Source organism: Camelina sativa, chromosome 8 (assembly GCF_030686135.1).
Source record: "Camelina sativa cultivar CO46 ecotype springtype chromosome 8, ASM3068613v1".
Lineage (NCBI taxonomy): Eukaryota > Viridiplantae > Streptophyta > Magnoliopsida > Brassicales > Brassicaceae > Camelina > Camelina sativa.
This window is the reverse complement of record NC_141887.1, coordinates 23,478,949-23,497,903: the sequence shown is the minus strand read 5'-3', so window position 1 is coordinate 23,497,903 and position 18,955 is coordinate 23,478,949. Positions and strand designations below refer to the sequence as shown.

The following is an 18,955-nucleotide window of genomic DNA, read 5'->3' as shown; positions in this document are numbered from 1 at the left end:
CACTACCAAAATAACGATAAAGAACTTAATGAAAAGACAAAAGACATTTCTTCGAGATACATTACTAGAAGAGCTGAAAGGTCTGAATTGTGAAATTTTGTTTTTTCTTTTTCTTTTCCTCCTAAACTATACAAGGATGAAGGATATAGCAGATTCTGGAAGAAAATATTGATAAATACTAGTAATTAGGCATATAATAACGATAATCATTAGGCAAAAAACCAACTAGATAGATATACAGTACTTTCAATAATACAATATATAAACAAGCATACTCCGAAGTAGAACAAGAATGGAGATCATCTCAAGAATCTGAGTATGAATTATATGAATCAAAGAGCTGGTGAAGCAGAAGTATCATCTCAAGAAGCTGATTATGTAATCTTCCGTTGCTAACAAGAACACCACCCGCGGGGAAAATGACCCTCCTTTCTGATTGATCTTCCTCCAAATTGATTTCATCACCTTCCCAATCTGTTACCTGAGAGGAGATACGAGACTCGATATTTCAACAAACTTTAAAAAAGAGATCATGATCATTAGACTGAAACAAAGTTACTTCTTCTTTAGGGCTTTGTTAGATTCCTAAGCAAGCTATCTTGTTATTTGTCGATTTTTAAGAACTCTTATTGATGAAATGATATGGTAACAAGAATGGCTTTGAGACAGAGTGTATAAAGATTTCACCAACCTTTCCTCCGGCTTCATGAATACATATCATCCCAACAGCATGATCCCACGACTACATGTTTTCAACACAATCTCTTGAGAGAAAGAGAGATAAATAATACTCGCTACAACAACATAAGGAAGAGATTATGCTGTGCGTAGAACCGGATCAAACAATAGAGTACCTTTATTGTTCGCTGAGTTTTGGTTCGGAGAAGGAAAACAGATGCTCTGCCTGAAGCTACCACCATATACTTGCACAAACTGTACACACAAATAGGGAAAGTGAACTGAGTGGAAATGTTAAAAATTTTCATACAAGCAACTCGTAGCTAGTTTCAGCTCTAAAGAGGTAAAACTGTTCATTACTAATTTTTTGTATGAAGAACTTTAATGTGTTTTAGTAGAAAGAAAATTAGCAGATACCTTCCACAACATGTGGGCACCAGAATGATATCTTCATGTTGTAAGTCATCTGAAGCTATTTTTGCAGCAAAGAAATCGGAGAGAGGAAGTGATTCCCAGGTTTGGCTTTCTTGTATACAATACCTTGCTTTGTTCACTAAATCACAGGCATCAACAAAACACCTTGTCCAATCACCGCTTACTTTGCCAGAGATATTTCGTAAACCCTTAGTCCACGTTCCACAGCCAATATGCGAGATCATTAGAGTTCCGGTGGACTGATCTGATAAATCTCCTGGCCAGTTTGGACAGCCCATAACTCCCAGCACAGTTTCATTATCTACAACAAGGCCAATGACACTGTATATTGGATAGTTTCTTAATGGGCTTTATATGATTGGGTAAGTGGAATTTCGTTTCTGTATTGGGCTTCCACGACGGCGATGGGAGACACGACTACTCCCGCCTTCTTCTGTAAGCCTCTTCGTCTCCATTACCTTCTCCGGATATCTTTGATTCGTCTTCTTCGTAAAGGCAAAGTCCGACGAGAGATCCTTCCTGGATTGAGGTACCGTGACAGAACAGCCGTTAAAACACAGTACCAAATCAAGTGGATTGAGAAAAAGATTGTTCGAGATTTTGTAACATGAATCATTAAACTATCATTCAAATCGGAGAAGATTATCACGAATTTGATCATCATATCACAAGAATGGAGACTAACTTTCAAGTTACAGCTCTGTCTCTATCTCTATTCACAGTATATATAATCTGTGTAAGAATAATCTCAGAACCATATAAATAACTATAAGAAGTGTCGTGATGAATCAAAGAGCTGGTGTAGCAGAAGATGTCATCTCAAGAAGCTGACTATGTAAACTTCCATTGCTAACTAGAATACCACCCCCTGGGAAAATGACCCTTCTTTCAGATTGATCTTCCTCCAAACTGATTTCATCTCCTTCCCAATCTGTTACCTGAGGAGATACGAGAGTCAGATGTCTCAAGAAACTTAGACCACGAAACAGACCCAAGTATTCTTTCTCAAACAGAGAGATCATGATCATCAGATTGAAAAAATGTTCCTAAGTTCCTTAAAAGAATCATGTGTAAAGGGCTAGACAGAGCAAACTATGTTGTTATTTGTCAAATATGTGGTAACAAGAAGGGCTTTGTGACAGTGTATAAAGATTTTCACCAACCTTTCCTCCAGCTTCATGAACACATATCATCCCAATAGCATGATCCCAAGCCTACATGTTTTTAAGACAATCTCTAAAGAATGAGAAATACTCGTATATATACAACAAAATAAGAAAAAAGAAGTTGATGTGCATAGATCAGAATCAAACAATCTGAGTACCTTTATTGTTCTCTGAGTTTTGGCTCGGAAAAGGAAAACTGCTGCTCTACCAGAAGCTACTACCATATACTTGCACAAACTGTACGCACAAATAAGAGAAGTTTGCTGAGTAGGATATGTTATAATTTGCATACAAGCAACTCGTAAATTATAAACTAAAGAGGTAAAATCGTTCATTTCTATTCTTTGTTGGATGAAGAACTTTAGTGTGTGTTAAGTAGTATAGAGATAGTTAGTAGATAGATACCTTCCATTACATGTGGGCACCAGAATAATATCATTATGCTGTAAGTCATCTGAAACTGTTTTTGCAGCGAAGAAACCAGAGAGAGGAAGTGATTCCCAGTTGTCGCTTTCTTGTATACAAAACCTTGCCTTGTTCACTAAAACGGAGGGATCAACAAAACACCTTGTCCAATCACCGCTTACTTTGCCAGAGATATTTTGTAACCCCTTGCTCCACGTTCCACAGCCAATATGCGAGATCATTAGAGTTCCGGTGGATTGATCTGATAAATCTCCTGGCCAGTTTGGACATCCCATAACTCCCAGCACAATTTCATTATCTACAACAAGGGCCAATCCTACCTGAAATGTCAGAAACATAACAATACAGCATGAAACCTTATATCCAACTCATACAAGAATGGCTTTTGCAAAAAAAAAAAAAAATGAGTAGAGCATAGCAAGGAGGTTTTTGAGGATATTTCAAATTATCAATCCCACAAAATGGTTTCTATAACTCTCATACGAAACTTTCTAAGACACTGAAAGAAAACGAAAAATCACAGGGTAATGAGATATACCACATATAAACCCTCATCTCCTTTAAGAAATGCCTTTGTGCCATCAATTGGATCCAAAACCTGCAGATCAATGGAAGTAAGTTGCAGGCAGCATGGACAGTATAATGAAAAGTATCATATCATCTAGGCACAAAAAATATGTGCATCATTTTCTATGTTAGTGCTTGGGGGGGGGGGGGGGGGGGACACAAAAATCGAGTATTACCCATTCCTCAGTTCAAGTCTGACATTCCAAGATTTACAAACTTCAACAATGACAATCAACTGTGGATGGTAAATATCTTATACCATAAGATGAACAGGGAACAACATTTAGCTAATGACTAGAAGACAGTAACAAATGGAACTTAGAGACACATTCATATATCATGGTAAAATGTAACATACCCAATAAGTAGCTGGCTTGTTGCAAAACGCGTAAGCATCTTTGCCACCTCTGTCAATTGCTTCTAGTACATCAGCATCAGACAACTCATTGGCTCCAATGCTTGTTTTTGATTTGACTTCACTTACCACAGAGCTTACAAGGTTATTAGCACGCACGAAATGAGAGTCCTCTTCAGCCACCAAAGGTATTGAAGGAAACAGTTTCGATAGCTCTACAGATCAGAAATAAGCAAAGACAAGATTCAAATTTGAAATCAGAGTTTCATGAAAACAGCGTTCTTTTTCACAAATTCACTACATAAATCACTTAAACCATTGATTCTACACAATCAAGAAAAGCCTAAACTAGTGGGACTCATTTACAAGCCTGCTCATTGTATCTCACCTAAGCTGACTAAAGCTTGCACTCCAAAATCAGCAATTGTAACTGGAGTTTGATCATTCTTCTCAACAATCTTCTCTTTAGACGACAAAAGCGATCTTTTGACCTAAGCCATTGTCAAAAGAACCAAGCTTTAATAGACATCAATCTGAGAATTGAGAGACAACGGAGGTGAAAAAAAACTTAAACTTACATCAACACAGAGACGACAAGCTCTATCAACAGCATCAATGGCGACCTCAAGCTCCTTATGATAATTAGATTGATGCTTCGGAAACGGAAGATTAGCTCTGCAGAGACACAAATTCGAAAACGATTTGAGAGATTAGAAATTTGTTACAGAGATGGGGAAGTAATCGATTTGAGGTAGAAAGAGAGGGAGAGACCTTACGATGAAGTATCTTCTGCGGAGAGGAGTAGGGGAAGGATTGAATACCGGTGAGAATTTAACGGCGGAGAATCGAGCTCCGGCGTGGAGAATGTGCATCGCGGCTGTTATCTGCGGCAGACGGTAAACCGGTGAAATGAAACCGGTTTTGTTTGATATATGAACGTTCCAGCTCTAAAGTGAACTGGATACTTGGATAGTAATTCTTTTTTTTTTGGTCAAACACTAATTCTATTTTATCTATGGATCCTCTAAATGAGAGATAGATATTGATTGTGCCAAAAGATTGAATCTTTGTGGAGGATATATAATTATATATGATGTTTTCACCAAAAATTTATTTTGTTTATCAAATACAATATCTATAAATAATTGTTATATTTCAAAACTTTTAAGTTATAATTTATAAGTAATCTTATAAGAATAGTTATATTTATAAAAAAAAATTAAAAATTTAAAAAAATATATATATAAAACACACATTTTTTTCAACATATAACACTCTGTAAAAAAAATATATATAACATATAACACTAATGTTGCGGTTGCAGTTGCTCTGTAAGAAGAAGTAGCAATGAATAAAAACCCCATTTTTCATTCAAACGATTTCCTTATCCAACTAATTTGTTTGTCAGGTTTGTGGGTTAAACTCAAAATTTCATAAATCTGGTTTTTGGTCAACTAAACGAAAACTAAAATTAAATCATTCCTAGGTAATATCCAATTTTGAAATCTTTGGGAGTGTATGTTATTACTTATCATTAATACAATTAGTTTGTGTTGTGTACTAAAATTTCGAGGATAACTACTTTATGATAAGTTGATGAGAGTAAGAATACATAATCTGTTAGAAGAAAAATTGTATTAGACTCTCGTAATTATAATGTTACATTTCTTGTTTACACAAAATATTTTTTAAACTAAGATAATATAATTATAAATAATATATTTAAATAAATGTAAATATTTTTAAATTATATCTTCTAGAATCTTCTCAATTTTCATAATTTACATATTCTTGGTTTGTCATCTCGACCGTCGATCTCGGTCGATCTCCGGTTCTCAATATCCCAATACTTTACAATTAGTGTAGTTTTTCAAACTCTTTGCGCAAAATTTCATATATATTTAATATTTTGTATTGCATGTCCATAATTGAGACCATCTTGAACTAAACTATAGATTCATTTCAAAACTCTTAAAACTTTGTATTTTTTAACATTTAAAAGTTTAATAGCACAATGAATTAATATGTGACATGGGAGATTTGTTATTTGGCTTGGACCAACCGAACCAAATCCTCAGCAAAACAAAACAATTTGTGTCCGGGGTCTTGTGGGCAAGTGGTAAGGAGATGGGTTTGGGACGCCAACACGTTTTAAGTTCGATTCATCTATTTTGCGAAACTCCAATACATTGTTTCTGTGAGACCCACACACATATATGGGTTCATAGCTTACGGTCTATTTAAAGATCCGAAGAAAATGTCTATATGTAAGCTGTACTTCTCCCATTGTTTTAGAATTTACTCTGAGTTATAAAAATTAAGAACAAACTATTTTTGAACTTGATATAATTAGTGATTCATTATAATGTCCTTTGTTTAGATTTTTCTAATAAAGTATTACATGATTTAATCCAAAATATATATATATATATATATGTATAGTAAAGCTTTAAATGATATATTATAATATTGTATATATATATATAAAATATATAATTTATATGGGGTTAAATTGTGCTTTTTAAAAATTAATAAAATCCTATAAAATAAATTTAGAAAGTATTTATTTATTTGTGGCTATGGTTAACATCGGCTTATGTTCTTTCGCTTTGACTATGTCGGTCATGTCATATTTCAATTTTCTGAGACCACTTGTTCTGAGATAAATGGAATCCTGTCGTCGTTTTTTTGTGGGTTCAACTAAAAGAAAAACAAATATGTGGTTAAGATGTCGTAGCCAGAAACGGAAATGCTAATTATGCTACGAGTTATGGACCTACACAATTTTGACATTACTATTGGGTAATTAAAGCTTGGCGTGTTCAATGTTGCGAAGTCGGTATTACATGGAGACTTTGCAAATCTTGGCAAAAAAAAAATCTATTTAGAATGGCTGATACATTTATACGAACGTACCTTTCTGGCTATAGCATGTTGGAGACTTAGCAAATAATAATAAAACAGTATATGGAATCTTTATATTAAAAGAAAAAAGATGGGAACCTTTCGGATGAAATTCACTATTCAGAGACGATACTCGACTTTGTGACAACTTGCATACTTCACCTAGCTTTAAAGACTGCCATACAGAAGCCACCACCACCAAATGGATAAATGAAATCTAATTACAAAGGTTCGTAGTGCATGTCTATCGTGTTGGTGCGCATATAGGCTCGGCTTGATTGTATGTATGAGATGTGAGGGGGTAAGCTTTAGACTCTCTGTTCGTAACAATGGATACACGCAAATGAAGAACTTGGTGCATGCATGGCTTACAACAATGGATCAAACTTTTTTTTTTTGCCGAGGTTCAAGTAGTGTATACATGAAGGGAAAACAACTTAGTGGCAGACAAGCTTGTCCCTTTAGCAACTAGCACACACCACCCAAAATCCATTTTTTTAATCTTCCATCTTTACGTATCTATAGTTTGCTCTTTTGATCATGTAGTACAAATACAATAAAAATGACATGAAAACGACCGTATTTTATAACATTATTATATCCTAACACTTTCGAGTTTCCAAATGATTTTCAAAATTTTAAAATTGAGCATAAAACTATAAACTACGAAGTCGTGTTGAAGAAAAAGCATGATTGAAATACAAATATAGAAAAGAAAACTTGGTCAAAAACTCGAGTAGACAACCTTATCAGAAAAAAAGTAATTTACAATAGACAACGTGAAGCAAAAACAAAAATAAACGCTATCTACTTATCTTGAAACGATTAATGAAAACAACTAACTTCGTCGTCAAAGTGAAAAACATCGTAATTATGATGATTCATAATTATCCATCAGGAAAAAGGACATATGTAGATATTTTAATTTCTTTATCAGAAAATAGACATTAAAGTAAAGAGAAAGTAATAAAAAATATCCATAGATTCATCTTTGATCACATCCCACCACATGTCGCGAACCTTCTCTTAACCGCCACTTGTCAGTCACTTTATCCAATAGTAATCTCAAGATTCGTCGAGCCTCCGGTTTAATACCGACTCAGCCGGTAGTTTCTCCCAAATCATATGGCTCACTCACTTACTTTGTCCCTCTATATAAACAAAAACACCTCTCACATCTCCTAAAGAATTATAAACTCTTCCTCTTCGGAATCTGAAAAGCCATAAATTTGCAGAGAAAATAACAAAAAAAAAATCAAATCTAAAGGATCAGAATTTTTCAATGAACAGAGTGATTAGTCAGTTTTCCGGTAAGTTGATGAAGGAGAGCGGCGGTGATGCGACGGCTTTAAGATCTTCCGTCAAAGAATCAGTCTCGTCGCCGCAGAGTTCACTTTCGTCTTCGTCTTCGTCGTCTTCGGTAAGGAGACTTAATAAAGGCGATCTTGAATCGAGACGATTTGGTTTAGCGGCGAGTGAGAAGCTGAGGCAGGCGGAGGAATCTTTAAGGACTGTCATGTTTCTGAGCTGTTGGGGATCTTGTTAGATCTGATCTGAAACGTTTCTTAACTGTGTTTTGTTGTGCTTTTGAGTTTGAACTTTTTGTGAATATTTTTGTAATTATCCTTTTTTTTCTATTTTGTGTACTTCTCTGTAAAGTCTCTTATGTATATACAGGGGCGGATACAGACAAATATTTAGTATGGGGCACTAATAAGATTAATAATTAAATTAGAGGGTATATAAATAAATATTATACTATTTATTCAAGGAAAATAAAAAAATAGAGTGGGACACGTGCCACACCCACGGTCAACGTGCGTCCGCCACTGTGTACATATTGAAGAGAAGCTCTGAAGAAAATGGTTTGTTTATCATCAAATCAAACATTTTCATTTAACTTTGTGAATACAGTAAGTAAATTTACTAATTGAAAATTGAAACTACAGAGTATAAGATTTTTTTTTTAAAATTTTAATAACGTTGATGATACGTAATGTTGCATATGATGTGTTTGGATTATAATAAATAAACTCCAACTTGGAATCTTTTTTTTTCTATTTCGCCCTCCAACTTGGAATCTTTTAATGGATGATATATAATTGTTTGAGGTGCATCAATATAAATCAGCTTACAAGACTTGATTTCTAAACTCACAAAATTATCAAAACATGCCTAAACAAAAAAAAAAAATCCATTGTGAATTTTGAAAAACACAAATACTATCTAATATTAGTTTAATTTTTTTTTAACTTCGTATAATTGATTTACATTTTCTGGTGATGGTGGGTTAACTTGAAAAAAAAAAAGTAGATTTAAGGTTTTTTTAATGCGGAAAACCATTGAAACAATATATATATATATATATATATTACTATAAATAAAGAATAATAAGACTATTTATAATTTTAAATAGTATTGTAAAATATCATATATGTTATCAACAACAACATTTGTTTTTTTTGTTAAAGTTAAAGGGTTAGTGTATTCAAATAAGAGAAACTATCAAATGAACCGTGTTTAAATGTGATATAATCTATTCATTCTTTCCAAATATGCCATAATCGATTCATCTTTTCTAAATGTGTTATATCTATGGCATGAGCGCAAGTGAAAAAGACGAAATTAGTTTTCATGAATAACATTTTTAGTATTTGGTGAACAATTTTAATCTTTGTTGATAATTTTAACTTATTTTTTCATTTTGGTAGATAACAAATTATGCTATAAATATCAATTATGGTTTAAAAAAAAACTGAAAACAATATAATACATTTGAAAACTTTTTCTAGAAATATGACACATTCGGCAAAAATCCCATCAAATAACTCATTCTATTTCTACTATTACACAGGTGTGCAATTATTTGTAGGAACGCAGTCAAAACTTGTCTCGGTCATCTTCAAATATTCATGAGATACGGTCAAGCCTTTGAATCTCTCTAGACAATAATCTCCTTCTTCCTTAATATCACACAAGTGTTGACGGAGAGCTAGCTAGAGGCAGGCCCGGCCCACCCCTGAAGCAGCCAAAGCATCTGCTTTAGGCCACATAATATATACAAAAACTTTGGATTAATTAACTAAACAAGTTCCTAGCTAAGTTGGTTTTGATGTACGAAAACATATCTCAGGACGCGGGTTCGATGCCCAAAACAGCAGTTTTTGTATTTTTTTAATTGTTTGTATCATATGTTTACAGTTAATATATTTTATAAAATACCTTGTATAATAAATGCTTTAGGCCTAGGTAATCTTAGGACCGTCCCTGGCTAGAGGATGATTGTATATAAGTGTTGGCCATGAGCTCATGAATAACATATTAAAAATTCACATTCACTCGATTTCTTTCTCAAACATTTTTCAAATATTAATAAACAAATCTCGCACCATGAACAAGCAATTGTTTTCTTATTTCATGGTTTTTGTAGTTCTCCTCTCAGGTAATTAAATTTATTAATTCGTATATGATCAACGATCTAATATGTCAATGTACAATGACTTTTTTGTTACTTACTATATTGGTTGGCAGTAATAACGATTGTTCCAAAAACTGAGGCACAAAAGAGATGCAAAAAATACTAAACCCGGGAACACAATGTTTGTTGGCAAAGTGCAGAGAAGAAAGAGTGTTTCAAGGAGTTAAATGGCAACGGAGTTTGTGTTGAGACGCCACCAACCTCTGGCAAGTACACATGTAACTGTTTCTACAATTGTGGCCCTGGACTATGATTTCTCTCTTTTTTTAAGAGCGTTCGATAATAATTATGTAAACTCAGTTTAAAAACATTGATCTTAATCTATATATAATATGGGATACGAAATAAAAAAATTTATCTTCAAATTACATATGAAATCCTCATCTTCAAATAATAAAAATGATGTTATCAAAAGACATTTCCACTAGTAATGAAATCTCAAACGTTCTTTTTTTATTTTGCGATTGCATTATTAACCGTATCTTACTAACCACTACAATACATTAGAGTTAGACGATAAGCTTATACTATAAACCTAACCGTTTCATTCAGAATGCAATCGCCACAAACAAAACCATAAAAAAAGTAAAGGCAGCGAATCAAAAAACGCGATCGTAATAAACGCTATTTCATTCTGCTATTTAACTTCTTCTTCGTCTTCTCTTTTAATTAAAAAACAAAAAACACTAAACCCAATCAAATCCACTTTGAAGCTTTCCCCGATTCTCCAATGGCCTTAACGGAGGAGAAATCAGATCCCGATGGTCGACGTTGGGGCAGATTCAAACTCCCCTTTCGAAACTCCAACAACGCTCAAGCTACTCCTTCTTCGTCTGCATCATCGTCTCATCTAAATCAAAATTACATTCATCAAACTCGCCATTTTCAATACCACGGACCTCCTGTAGTAGAAGGATTGGGTCAACAAAACCATCATCAGTCCGCCGGAGCCACGATCCCTTCTATGTCATCTGTCGCGAGATCGCTTCTTCCTACGAAACGCCGATTGAAGCTTGATCCTTCTGCAAAACTCTACTTCCCCTGTGAGTTCTATATATATATATATATATTAATTACTACTCTAATCTCAATCTCCATTGAATCAATTGGAATTTGACTGATTTGTTTGTTTTTGGATCATAGTGTGATATGGACTTAACTGGTTTTTAGCATATATTTTTCCTTGGAATCTATGAATTTGGATAATATATATTGAAGATGATGATGTTGACCTTTGTAATTGTCTGCTTAGTGGAAAAAAATTAATATATTTACAGCCCATACAGATTGATAAGGTTACTATGTACTGTGTAAGCAAGCCATTGAGCAAATTCTTTGTCAATTTTAAGATTCACTCTAGTTTACAATGAAATTGTAATGAGGTAGTTCTTTCAGGTCGTTGGATGGTGTTTCTGCAAATTAGTTTTAAAGATTTACTGATTTAAAGTTTATGAACTTTGTTTGAAGATGAGCCTGGGAAGCAAGTCAGGAGCGCTATTAAGATTAAGAATACGAGCAAGTCTCATGTAGCTTTTAAGGTTTGTTCTGCATCAAGTTTTTGATTATGGTTGTTGTCATCAGGTTTTTTTTTTTTTAGTCTCTGCTGATTCGATCTGTTTCTTCAGTTTCAAACAACGGAGCCAAAGAGTTGCTTTATGCGCCCGGCTGGTGCTATTCTTGCTCCTGGGGAAGAAATTATCGCAACTGGTATTTGCTTCTATCTATTTTGATCAACTGGTATTTCTAGCATTGGCCCCGAGGATTATGCGTTGACTGTTACTACTTCTTGTTAGTTTTCAAGTTTGTTGAGCCTCCTGAGAATAGTGAAAGGCCGGTGGAACAAAAGAGCGGGGTTAAGTTTAAAATTATGAGCCTGAAGATGAAAGTCCCAACGGATTATATGCCTGAGCTGGTAAGTGACAATGGTAATAACTATTGGTCAGAATCTAAAAGAGAAGATAGATTTGAGACTTTTGTGTGTGTTTGCAGTTTGAGGAGCAAAAAGAGCATGTCTCTGAGGAGCAAGTAATGCGTGTGGTATTCTTGGATCCTGAAAGCTCTAACCCAGTGAGTCTTTCTTCTTCCGTTTTTTTTGGCGCCATCATTTGGATCATTTCACTGCTTTAGACACTTCTAAATATATAGCTGATCTTTAATCTTGTTACCTTCTCTCTCTCCAAAAAGATGATGGAGAAATTGAAGAGTCAATTAGCAGAAGCGGATGCTGTAGATGAAGCACGGAAGAAAGCATCAGAGGGTGTTGTTGGTCCAAAGCCAATTGGAGAAGGACTTGTAATAGATGAATGGGTGCGACGCAATGCTATTATTTTCATAAGATTTATCTTCTCTGGGTTTGTTTGTTTTTTTTCATAAGACAAGAAAGTGTGATTAAAATTGTTTAATGTTTTTTCTCCTTTGTTGTAATAACCAGAAGCAACGCCGAGAGAGGTATCTTGCACAGCAACAAGGAGGAGACATGGCTTGAAACTAAAAGGTCACCAATACAGAATATGTGTGTGTATGTATGTGTTTGGTTTAGTTGTGTGGTTAATCACAATGTGTGTGAAGAGAAAAAAAAAAAAATGTGACTTTTGTTATTTACAGTTAAGAACAACGATTGTTCCAGCTTAAAAGAAACATTGATCTTGTTATATGTTTACTTCGACCTCTACCGAACCAAAACTTTGTCGCCACTAACGTTCTGCTAACTCCTGTATCTGCAAGTTTTGATATAAACATAACACACATGCTATTTGAAATAAATTCAATATTCCGCCAACGAAAAAATAATCGTATCGATTCTATATGAAATCTTTACCAAACTGTGACAAATTTATGTTATAATTAATGAAATTTAATCAGGATAAATAGTTAGAAAAGCCATTTGTGTCTGAAATCTCACTCTTGCCCATACATGGCTGATGGCTTTTGGAAATTTTGATGCAGAATTAATTAATCCCTGATTAGTGGTCGTATATGTACAGTTCACGGACCAGATTAAAGTTACAATCCTCTAGTAGATAAAAAAACCCACACGCTACACCATAATGTATTTTTTTTGTAAACTAATTTTGTCTTTTATATGTATGATAAAATGTTAATAGTTTTTATTTTGGGAAAATCTCATAAAAAAAAAAGTGGTATTGACAGTTATTTTCATTTTAAACTTCTAAGTTTTGAAATTTTATTATTAATTAGATAATTTTTGCTATTTTAAACTTTCAAAATAGCTTCTGTATTTGCCGACCCCTAAAACTTAACAAATTTACAATGAAAACGCAAGAGTTATGCGCTTTGGATCTTTAATGCAAAGTAACACACAAGGGTTCAGAAACTCTCTTTTGATTTATTAGAAAATAAATTTTACAAGGATTTTCCTTTAACTCTATTTTCTAACTCTTTCTCTCTCTCAACAAGTTCTAAGATCACAACTTTGATCTAAGAAGCTTTCAAAACCCTTTATCCCTCTTTGAATCTTCAAGCTATTCTTTTTTAAAGCTTAAGATTCAACTGCTAGGATTTCTCCATATATGAAGTGCCGATCTTCTCTCAAGACCGGACACCCTATTTATACTAATTGGACTCAGCCATACAACAAACTAATTCTCAATTCTAAATAAACTAGAAATTGTTTATTTCTTTTTTCTTTACAAATTAGAAAATTAACAATCGTTGTAAAACTTCCTTTTATCTCCGTAATAGGAAAGTCTTTATGCTTCCAGAATCTTCTCCTTGCATCTCATGCCTTTGCTTGACCGCCTGAATAGATTTTCTTTTACACTTCTTGAACTCTGACCTGCTGATCCATCTCTTGAACTACCATAGTCTTTAGTACATCACCTATGTCAATAGATGCATCTTCAATCTCCCCCTTTTTAACTCTCTGTTTCTTCAAGCACTCATGATTCAATAACTCTCAGGTTTTCAGGCACACCAACAAACTTATAATAAGTCTGATTAAAAACTTAGACATAAATGCGTTGCTTACAAAAGAAAAAACATCACAGACACAAATGACAAACTTTTGGCAAATTGTTTTTAGAGTGATGAAATGAAAAACCAAAATAACTTGATGCTTGGTGCTCGATGCTCCCCCGCAAATCGACACCCCCCCTCCCCCCATCCCATAAACTGGTCCTTCTCCCCCTGCTTAAAAAGCACACAGGTTAAAAACCAACTAGATCATCTTAGAGATAGGGTTAAAAACTCGCTACAGCTATACTATATAGTTCACATATAAAACATTAATATTCTAAATTGATGTCTGAGGTTTAACCAGCTCTTCGGTTAGTCCGTAGATCTTATTGTGAGGCCTGACATTAATTAAATCAAAGATACCAATGGGAAACAGTTTGAATTTTTGTAAATAATACTGTAACCATGTTTTTGAGTTCAGAGTACGTGGCTTATTCTAATTTCTAAATAAGGATTACTATAAAACTATAGCCTTTTCACTATTCTATAACCTTGTTGTTAGTTTCTATAAACCATGCATGGCTTTCTGAGCAGAGTTAGTTAATCCAAAGACAAGCGGCAGCTTCTAGGTCAACCAAACCGTCAATGAGGCTGCAAATACAGCTTAACCGAAGGAGCACCTAATGTCACATTCAACAAGTTAGGCGATTTAACAAAAATACCGAGCTTCAAAGCATCTTTTGGGCATGTCTCGATGGCAGGAGCGCTTGGGGTTGGCTATATATGGTTTGTAAGAAGACGATGGTGTACAACCAGAGAGGCAAGGAAATGTCGAAATAATATCGGAGTTGTTTGCTTGATATTGGTGAAGATATTAAGAGTTTATTGGTCAATATTAATAGGATAAGTGTGTACTGAACATGTGTTCGCCGTAGCCCCTAGCTAGGGTAGTTTAGCTGGCGATCTGAAGCAAAGCGTTTGAAACGCAATGTCATGGTCGATAATTGAGATTCAAAGTTGCAATATTCCGGTCGTGACGTTTCAGTTTGTTTTGTTTCATCCGAGTCACAAGTACGAAGAGACACAACTCATCGTGTTGTAGTGTCTGATAAAGCAAAGGAGTACGTACTTGCTGGCGAAAAAAAATAGAGTACGTACTTGCGAATAAGACAGAAATATGTTTGGTTTATCCAGTTTTGCAGAATTATGTCGTCTTAATTAGGATAATTTTTGTTTTTGTCAGCAATGGTCTGATGTAAAATATGTCTTAATGCTTACAACGAAATACTAATAAACACAAGTTTTGTACGTAGTGATATATTATATAATGTCACCTTGGTTTTTAAGATAGACATATAGACAACGTCAACGACATTGATTGATACTTTTATTAATCAAATTGAAAGAAAAAATTACAAAGAAGAGATGGAGGAACAATGAAGCAAAGGAGTACCAACTTGCCGATTACACACACAACCCCATTATCCATTATTGCATGAGAACGTACGTACGTTCATTTTAACCAATCAAAGAAAAATACCCAAAAAAAGAAGACCACCTTAAAATAAACAAGAAGATGACAACAGGTTCCACAATTCATCAAACTGTATGATTCATTCATTTTATAGGTATGTTATAAGTATTCAACTTACACGCATTGGAAGTTCGTTGGAGGTGTTCTACCGCAAACATTGAGGAGTACGCTGAGATCGATAGGAAGTTTAAGGTTGATTCCAAGAACGTTAACCTTGACCAAGGTGCAAAGGCAGACTGCAGCCTCAAGGTCAGCCAAACCTTGGATGAGAGAGCAGCATGGCGTTACAGGTGGGTTTCCCAATGTTATGTCCACTAGCTTGAGAACATTGGCACAAACACCGAGTTGTAGGGAATCTCTAGGACAAGCCGCAGAGGTGTAAGTGATGAAGAGGAGGTTGAGAGAAAGGAAGAGTGCAAGGGAGGTTCTTGGAGCCATTTGTTTGTGGAGTAAAAAAGGCTCAAGAAGTATTTGTGAGTTTAAGTTGTTTGAGATTTGTGGAGAGAAATGTTAAGTGTTTTAGCCGGTATTTATAGGGATTTCATTAGGAGAGAAATGAGAAGGTTTAATTAATAATTTGTCTTTAATAGGGGATTAGTTGACTATTTTTTTTTATAGATATGATTTGATTATTAAAGAACACTTAATATTCATCATTGTACAAGTTAGCTGGTAATCTCTTAAGAGTATAATAATTCAAAACAACGAAACATTTTCAGCAATACAATTACAAGGGTACGTGATATCCATCATTGAAAAGTGTTAATAGCCAAAATATCATCTTGCTTGAAGTACCTTTTTTAAATATCTCTCAGGCTATTATTCAGTGAGTAGCTTGTTTAGACAGATAGACTATTGGAGAGATCGAGAATTTCTTCGACAGGCTAGTACCAATACGATAATCATCATGCCAACTCATTCTTTACTAAAGAATGATCGGTCAGGTATATTCTTATTATCTTATTTTTTATATCATGAAATTTTCTTTAATTAACTACATAGTATATTTCTAAAAAAAATGATAAAAAGTGAAAGAAGTTGATATGGTTCAAATAGTTAAAATGTTTTAAACCAAGTACAATATTGTGGTGAACTTTTTTCTTGTGTATTAAGGTGAAGTTTAATCCTAATGAACACAATAGTTTTTATGTGACCCGATATAAGAGATTCATATGTGTTTCCCATATGAAATCTTTCGGTTAATAGAAGATTAGTATAGTAAATATTATAGATTTTATTCCAAAAGGAATAAAAGAATATATTTCTGTATACAGATTATAATGGCATAAAATCAATTTATAAAAATAATAATCAAGTGAAACGAAGTTGAACTTGCTGTATATTTTTCATTTTAAAAGTTGACCCGATATATATGGGATGTGTGCAAAGATTTGATTTACCAAAAGTATATGACATAACAAAGTATACCAAAATAATATATATATATATATATATATATATATATATATATATATATATATATATATATATATATATAGGACATAACCAATAGTATACCAAATAAATTCTGATGCTTAGTGTTTTTCATGTTACCAAAAAAACATGCTTCACACTTCATAATATTCGTTAACAAATCATAATCCAGACTCGCCACAACTTTAGTTCACATTTTTCACTTCGAACAATAGAGTATCGGTGTTCTTTTGAATTCCAACGGAAAACAGTTCACATTTTTGTAAAAAATCTTCATTAAGCAATTAAGCTTTACAGTTGAGAGTACGTACGTTGCTTATTCTAAATGAGGAGTATAACCTTTTTCACAATGATAGTTGCTATAAACATATATAGACCACACAAAAAAAAACATATATATATAGACCTTTTTTTTTTTTTTGAAACACCTCTTGTTTTCATTTCATTAAGATAGAAACCAAGTACATAGAATTAAGGACTCCGAGAATCCAAAGAGTAAAACACTACAGCAACAAAGGGCATTCCCCAATGCCTTACAAAGATAAAGAAAAAGATAGATAGGATTAGTCAATAATGGTTTCTTGAGAGCTTTGAGCCAAACGCTAGCTAGCCTTTTGGTACATGTGAGGTCAGGGATCATCGACATTTCTTCCATGATCAGGTCAATGGAGGGACATAAAGCCACTGTCTCATGACAAAGTGACATTGAGGAAGGGGTCAGAGTCGTGGATCTCACCGGTATGAGAAGATCTACATAAAGTAGGACTTTGACAATGGTTTGAGCAATGTTGGTTATGCTTTGGTGCTTGAAGTCGTTTGTTAGTGTTGTCGTAGAGTGAGATAAAAGCTCAGACAAGTCATAGCCATACTCAAAGCTCGGACAACTTGGAATCGGGATCCATATACCATTACACGACAAGCTAAGATGTTCATAAGACAAAGCCGTAAAGGATATACCTACCAGGATTCTAGGATGATTAAAACCAAGCCATAGTAACGATGATGCATTACTTCTCAGATGGAGTCTTCTACCATAGAGATCGTAATCTTGATCACACCAACGACTAAGGTTTGGCAATCGGCATAAAAAAACTGACCTGGATTTTAAGGGATAGAAAGTTGAAGTACACCTTATGGGCTTGGGCAGAGCCTTAATGGGCCAAAACCAACTGTAGGATCCATTAAGAGGAACCCTAATCGTGTGATGGCTATGTACGGATTGCGACCATGGCGGCTGCCCGGAGGAAGTGGGAGGATTGGCCTTGAACTCGGACTCATCGGAAAAAGTGGTGCAATAGTGGTTTGGGATGAGTTTGATCCGATGTTAAGGCAGGGAGGCAAGAAGACTTACTCTTTCCAGATTTAAAACAAGTTTCCCTCAGAAGAGAATCGCCGTGCGCCGTCGACGTCTCCCCTGTGCATGGTGCATCTGCCGGTCCAAGAGAAAAAGCTCCTATCAGCAACGAAGCCCAGGGTGAGGGATCTTCAGGGGTGAAGTGAAAGCCAGTTCGAGAAAATTTCAGATCCAAAACTAGATCTAATTTTTGTAACTCAAGGGCTTTCGGATGCTTCTGATTTGGTGAGGCGGACAAGAGGTGAGGGAAGAGGTTCACCGGAAACCGATTCCCTTCATTGATAATTGATGAATCGCCGCAAGAGATTATAGGGTTCAAAAGGTTTTAGGGATTTTGAAAAACATAGAAATAAAATGGGAAAATAACTAAAAAGAGGGGAAAATTAGAAGGATTCGAAACAGCAGAGTAAACAGATGGTTTTATCCCGACGCCGGCGAGCGGAAGCTCCACCGGCGCCGGAATGGTTTTGACTGGAGGTCGCCTCGATAACTTCGCCTGGGAGAGAAAAGGTGTTGTTTAACATATATATAGACCATGCATGGTTTTTTGATGCATAATTAACAAACCTGGTGTACGCGTGTGCATGTACAAATCCAATACTTACGGACCAGATTAAGAAGGTATTTTTCCTCTATATCATTTTGATTAAAACGAAGAAAACATGCAAACATATTTAGTAATATGTTTGACAAAAAAAAATAAAAAAAA

The 18,955-nt window shown here is 34.6% G+C and overlaps 3 protein-coding genes and 4 pseudogenes across 6 annotated transcripts; 4 read left to right on the top strand and 3 right to left on the bottom strand.

The window, feature by feature from the left end:
* Nucleotides 1-188: 188 nt before the first annotated feature.
* On the bottom strand, nt 189-1,774 carry LOC104709748 (putative 3'(2'),5'-bisphosphate nucleotidase, mitochondrial; annotated as a pseudogene). The gene is made up of 5 exons (XR_015563686.1): nt 1,572-1,774; nt 1,096-1,461; nt 855-933; nt 692-742; nt 189-481 (listed from the first exon to the last, which is right to left on the bottom strand). The product of XR_015563686.1 is annotated as a putative 3'(2'),5'-bisphosphate nucleotidase, mitochondrial (transcript).
* LOC104707680 (putative 3'(2'),5'-bisphosphate nucleotidase, mitochondrial) lies at nt 1,712-4,685 on the bottom strand. Its single transcript, XM_010424079.3, has 9 exons — nt 4,399-4,685; nt 4,206-4,302; nt 4,016-4,118; nt 3,631-3,842; nt 3,244-3,303; nt 2,685-3,025; nt 2,438-2,516; nt 2,277-2,327; nt 1,712-2,051 (listed from the first exon to the last, which is right to left on the bottom strand). Exons 1-9 carry the CDS (start codon nt 4,497-4,499, stop codon nt 1,902-1,904), a joined length of 1,194 nt encoding a protein of 397 aa, XP_010422381.2. The 5' UTR covers nt 4,500-4,685; the 3' UTR covers nt 1,712-1,901.
* Nucleotides 4,686-7,540: 2,855 nt separating this feature from the next.
* On the top strand, nt 7,541-8,265 carry LOC147940368 (uncharacterized; annotated as a pseudogene). The gene has a single exon (XR_015563896.1). The product of XR_015563896.1 is annotated as an uncharacterized LOC147940368 (transcript).
* Nucleotides 7,707-8,265, top strand: LOC109126008 (uncharacterized). The gene has a single exon (XM_019228956.2). It carries the CDS (start codon nt 7,814-7,816, stop codon nt 8,075-8,077), a length of 264 nt encoding a protein of 87 aa, XP_019084501.2. The 5' UTR covers nt 7,707-7,813; the 3' UTR covers nt 8,078-8,265.
* A 1,656-nt stretch (nt 8,266-9,921) lies between these two features.
* Nucleotides 9,922-10,262, top strand: LOC109125971 (putative defensin-like protein 165 pseudogene; annotated as a pseudogene).
* Nucleotides 10,263-10,410: 148 nt separating this feature from the next.
* On the top strand, nt 10,411-12,668 carry LOC104707679 (vesicle-associated protein 4-3). The gene is made up of 7 exons (XM_010424078.2): nt 10,411-11,052; nt 11,477-11,547; nt 11,635-11,716; nt 11,803-11,921; nt 11,999-12,076; nt 12,194-12,316; nt 12,441-12,668. Exons 1-7 carry the CDS (start codon nt 10,740-10,742, stop codon nt 12,492-12,494), a joined length of 840 nt encoding a protein of 279 aa, XP_010422380.1. The 5' UTR covers nt 10,411-10,739; the 3' UTR covers nt 12,495-12,668.
* Nucleotides 12,669-15,280: 2,612 nt separating this feature from the next.
* Nucleotides 15,281-15,973, bottom strand: LOC104709747 (putative lipid-binding protein AIR1 pseudogene; annotated as a pseudogene). Its single transcript, XR_015564458.1, has one exon. The product of XR_015564458.1 is annotated as a putative lipid-binding protein AIR1 pseudogene (transcript).
* Between the last annotated feature and the right edge of the window lie 2,982 nt (nt 15,974-18,955).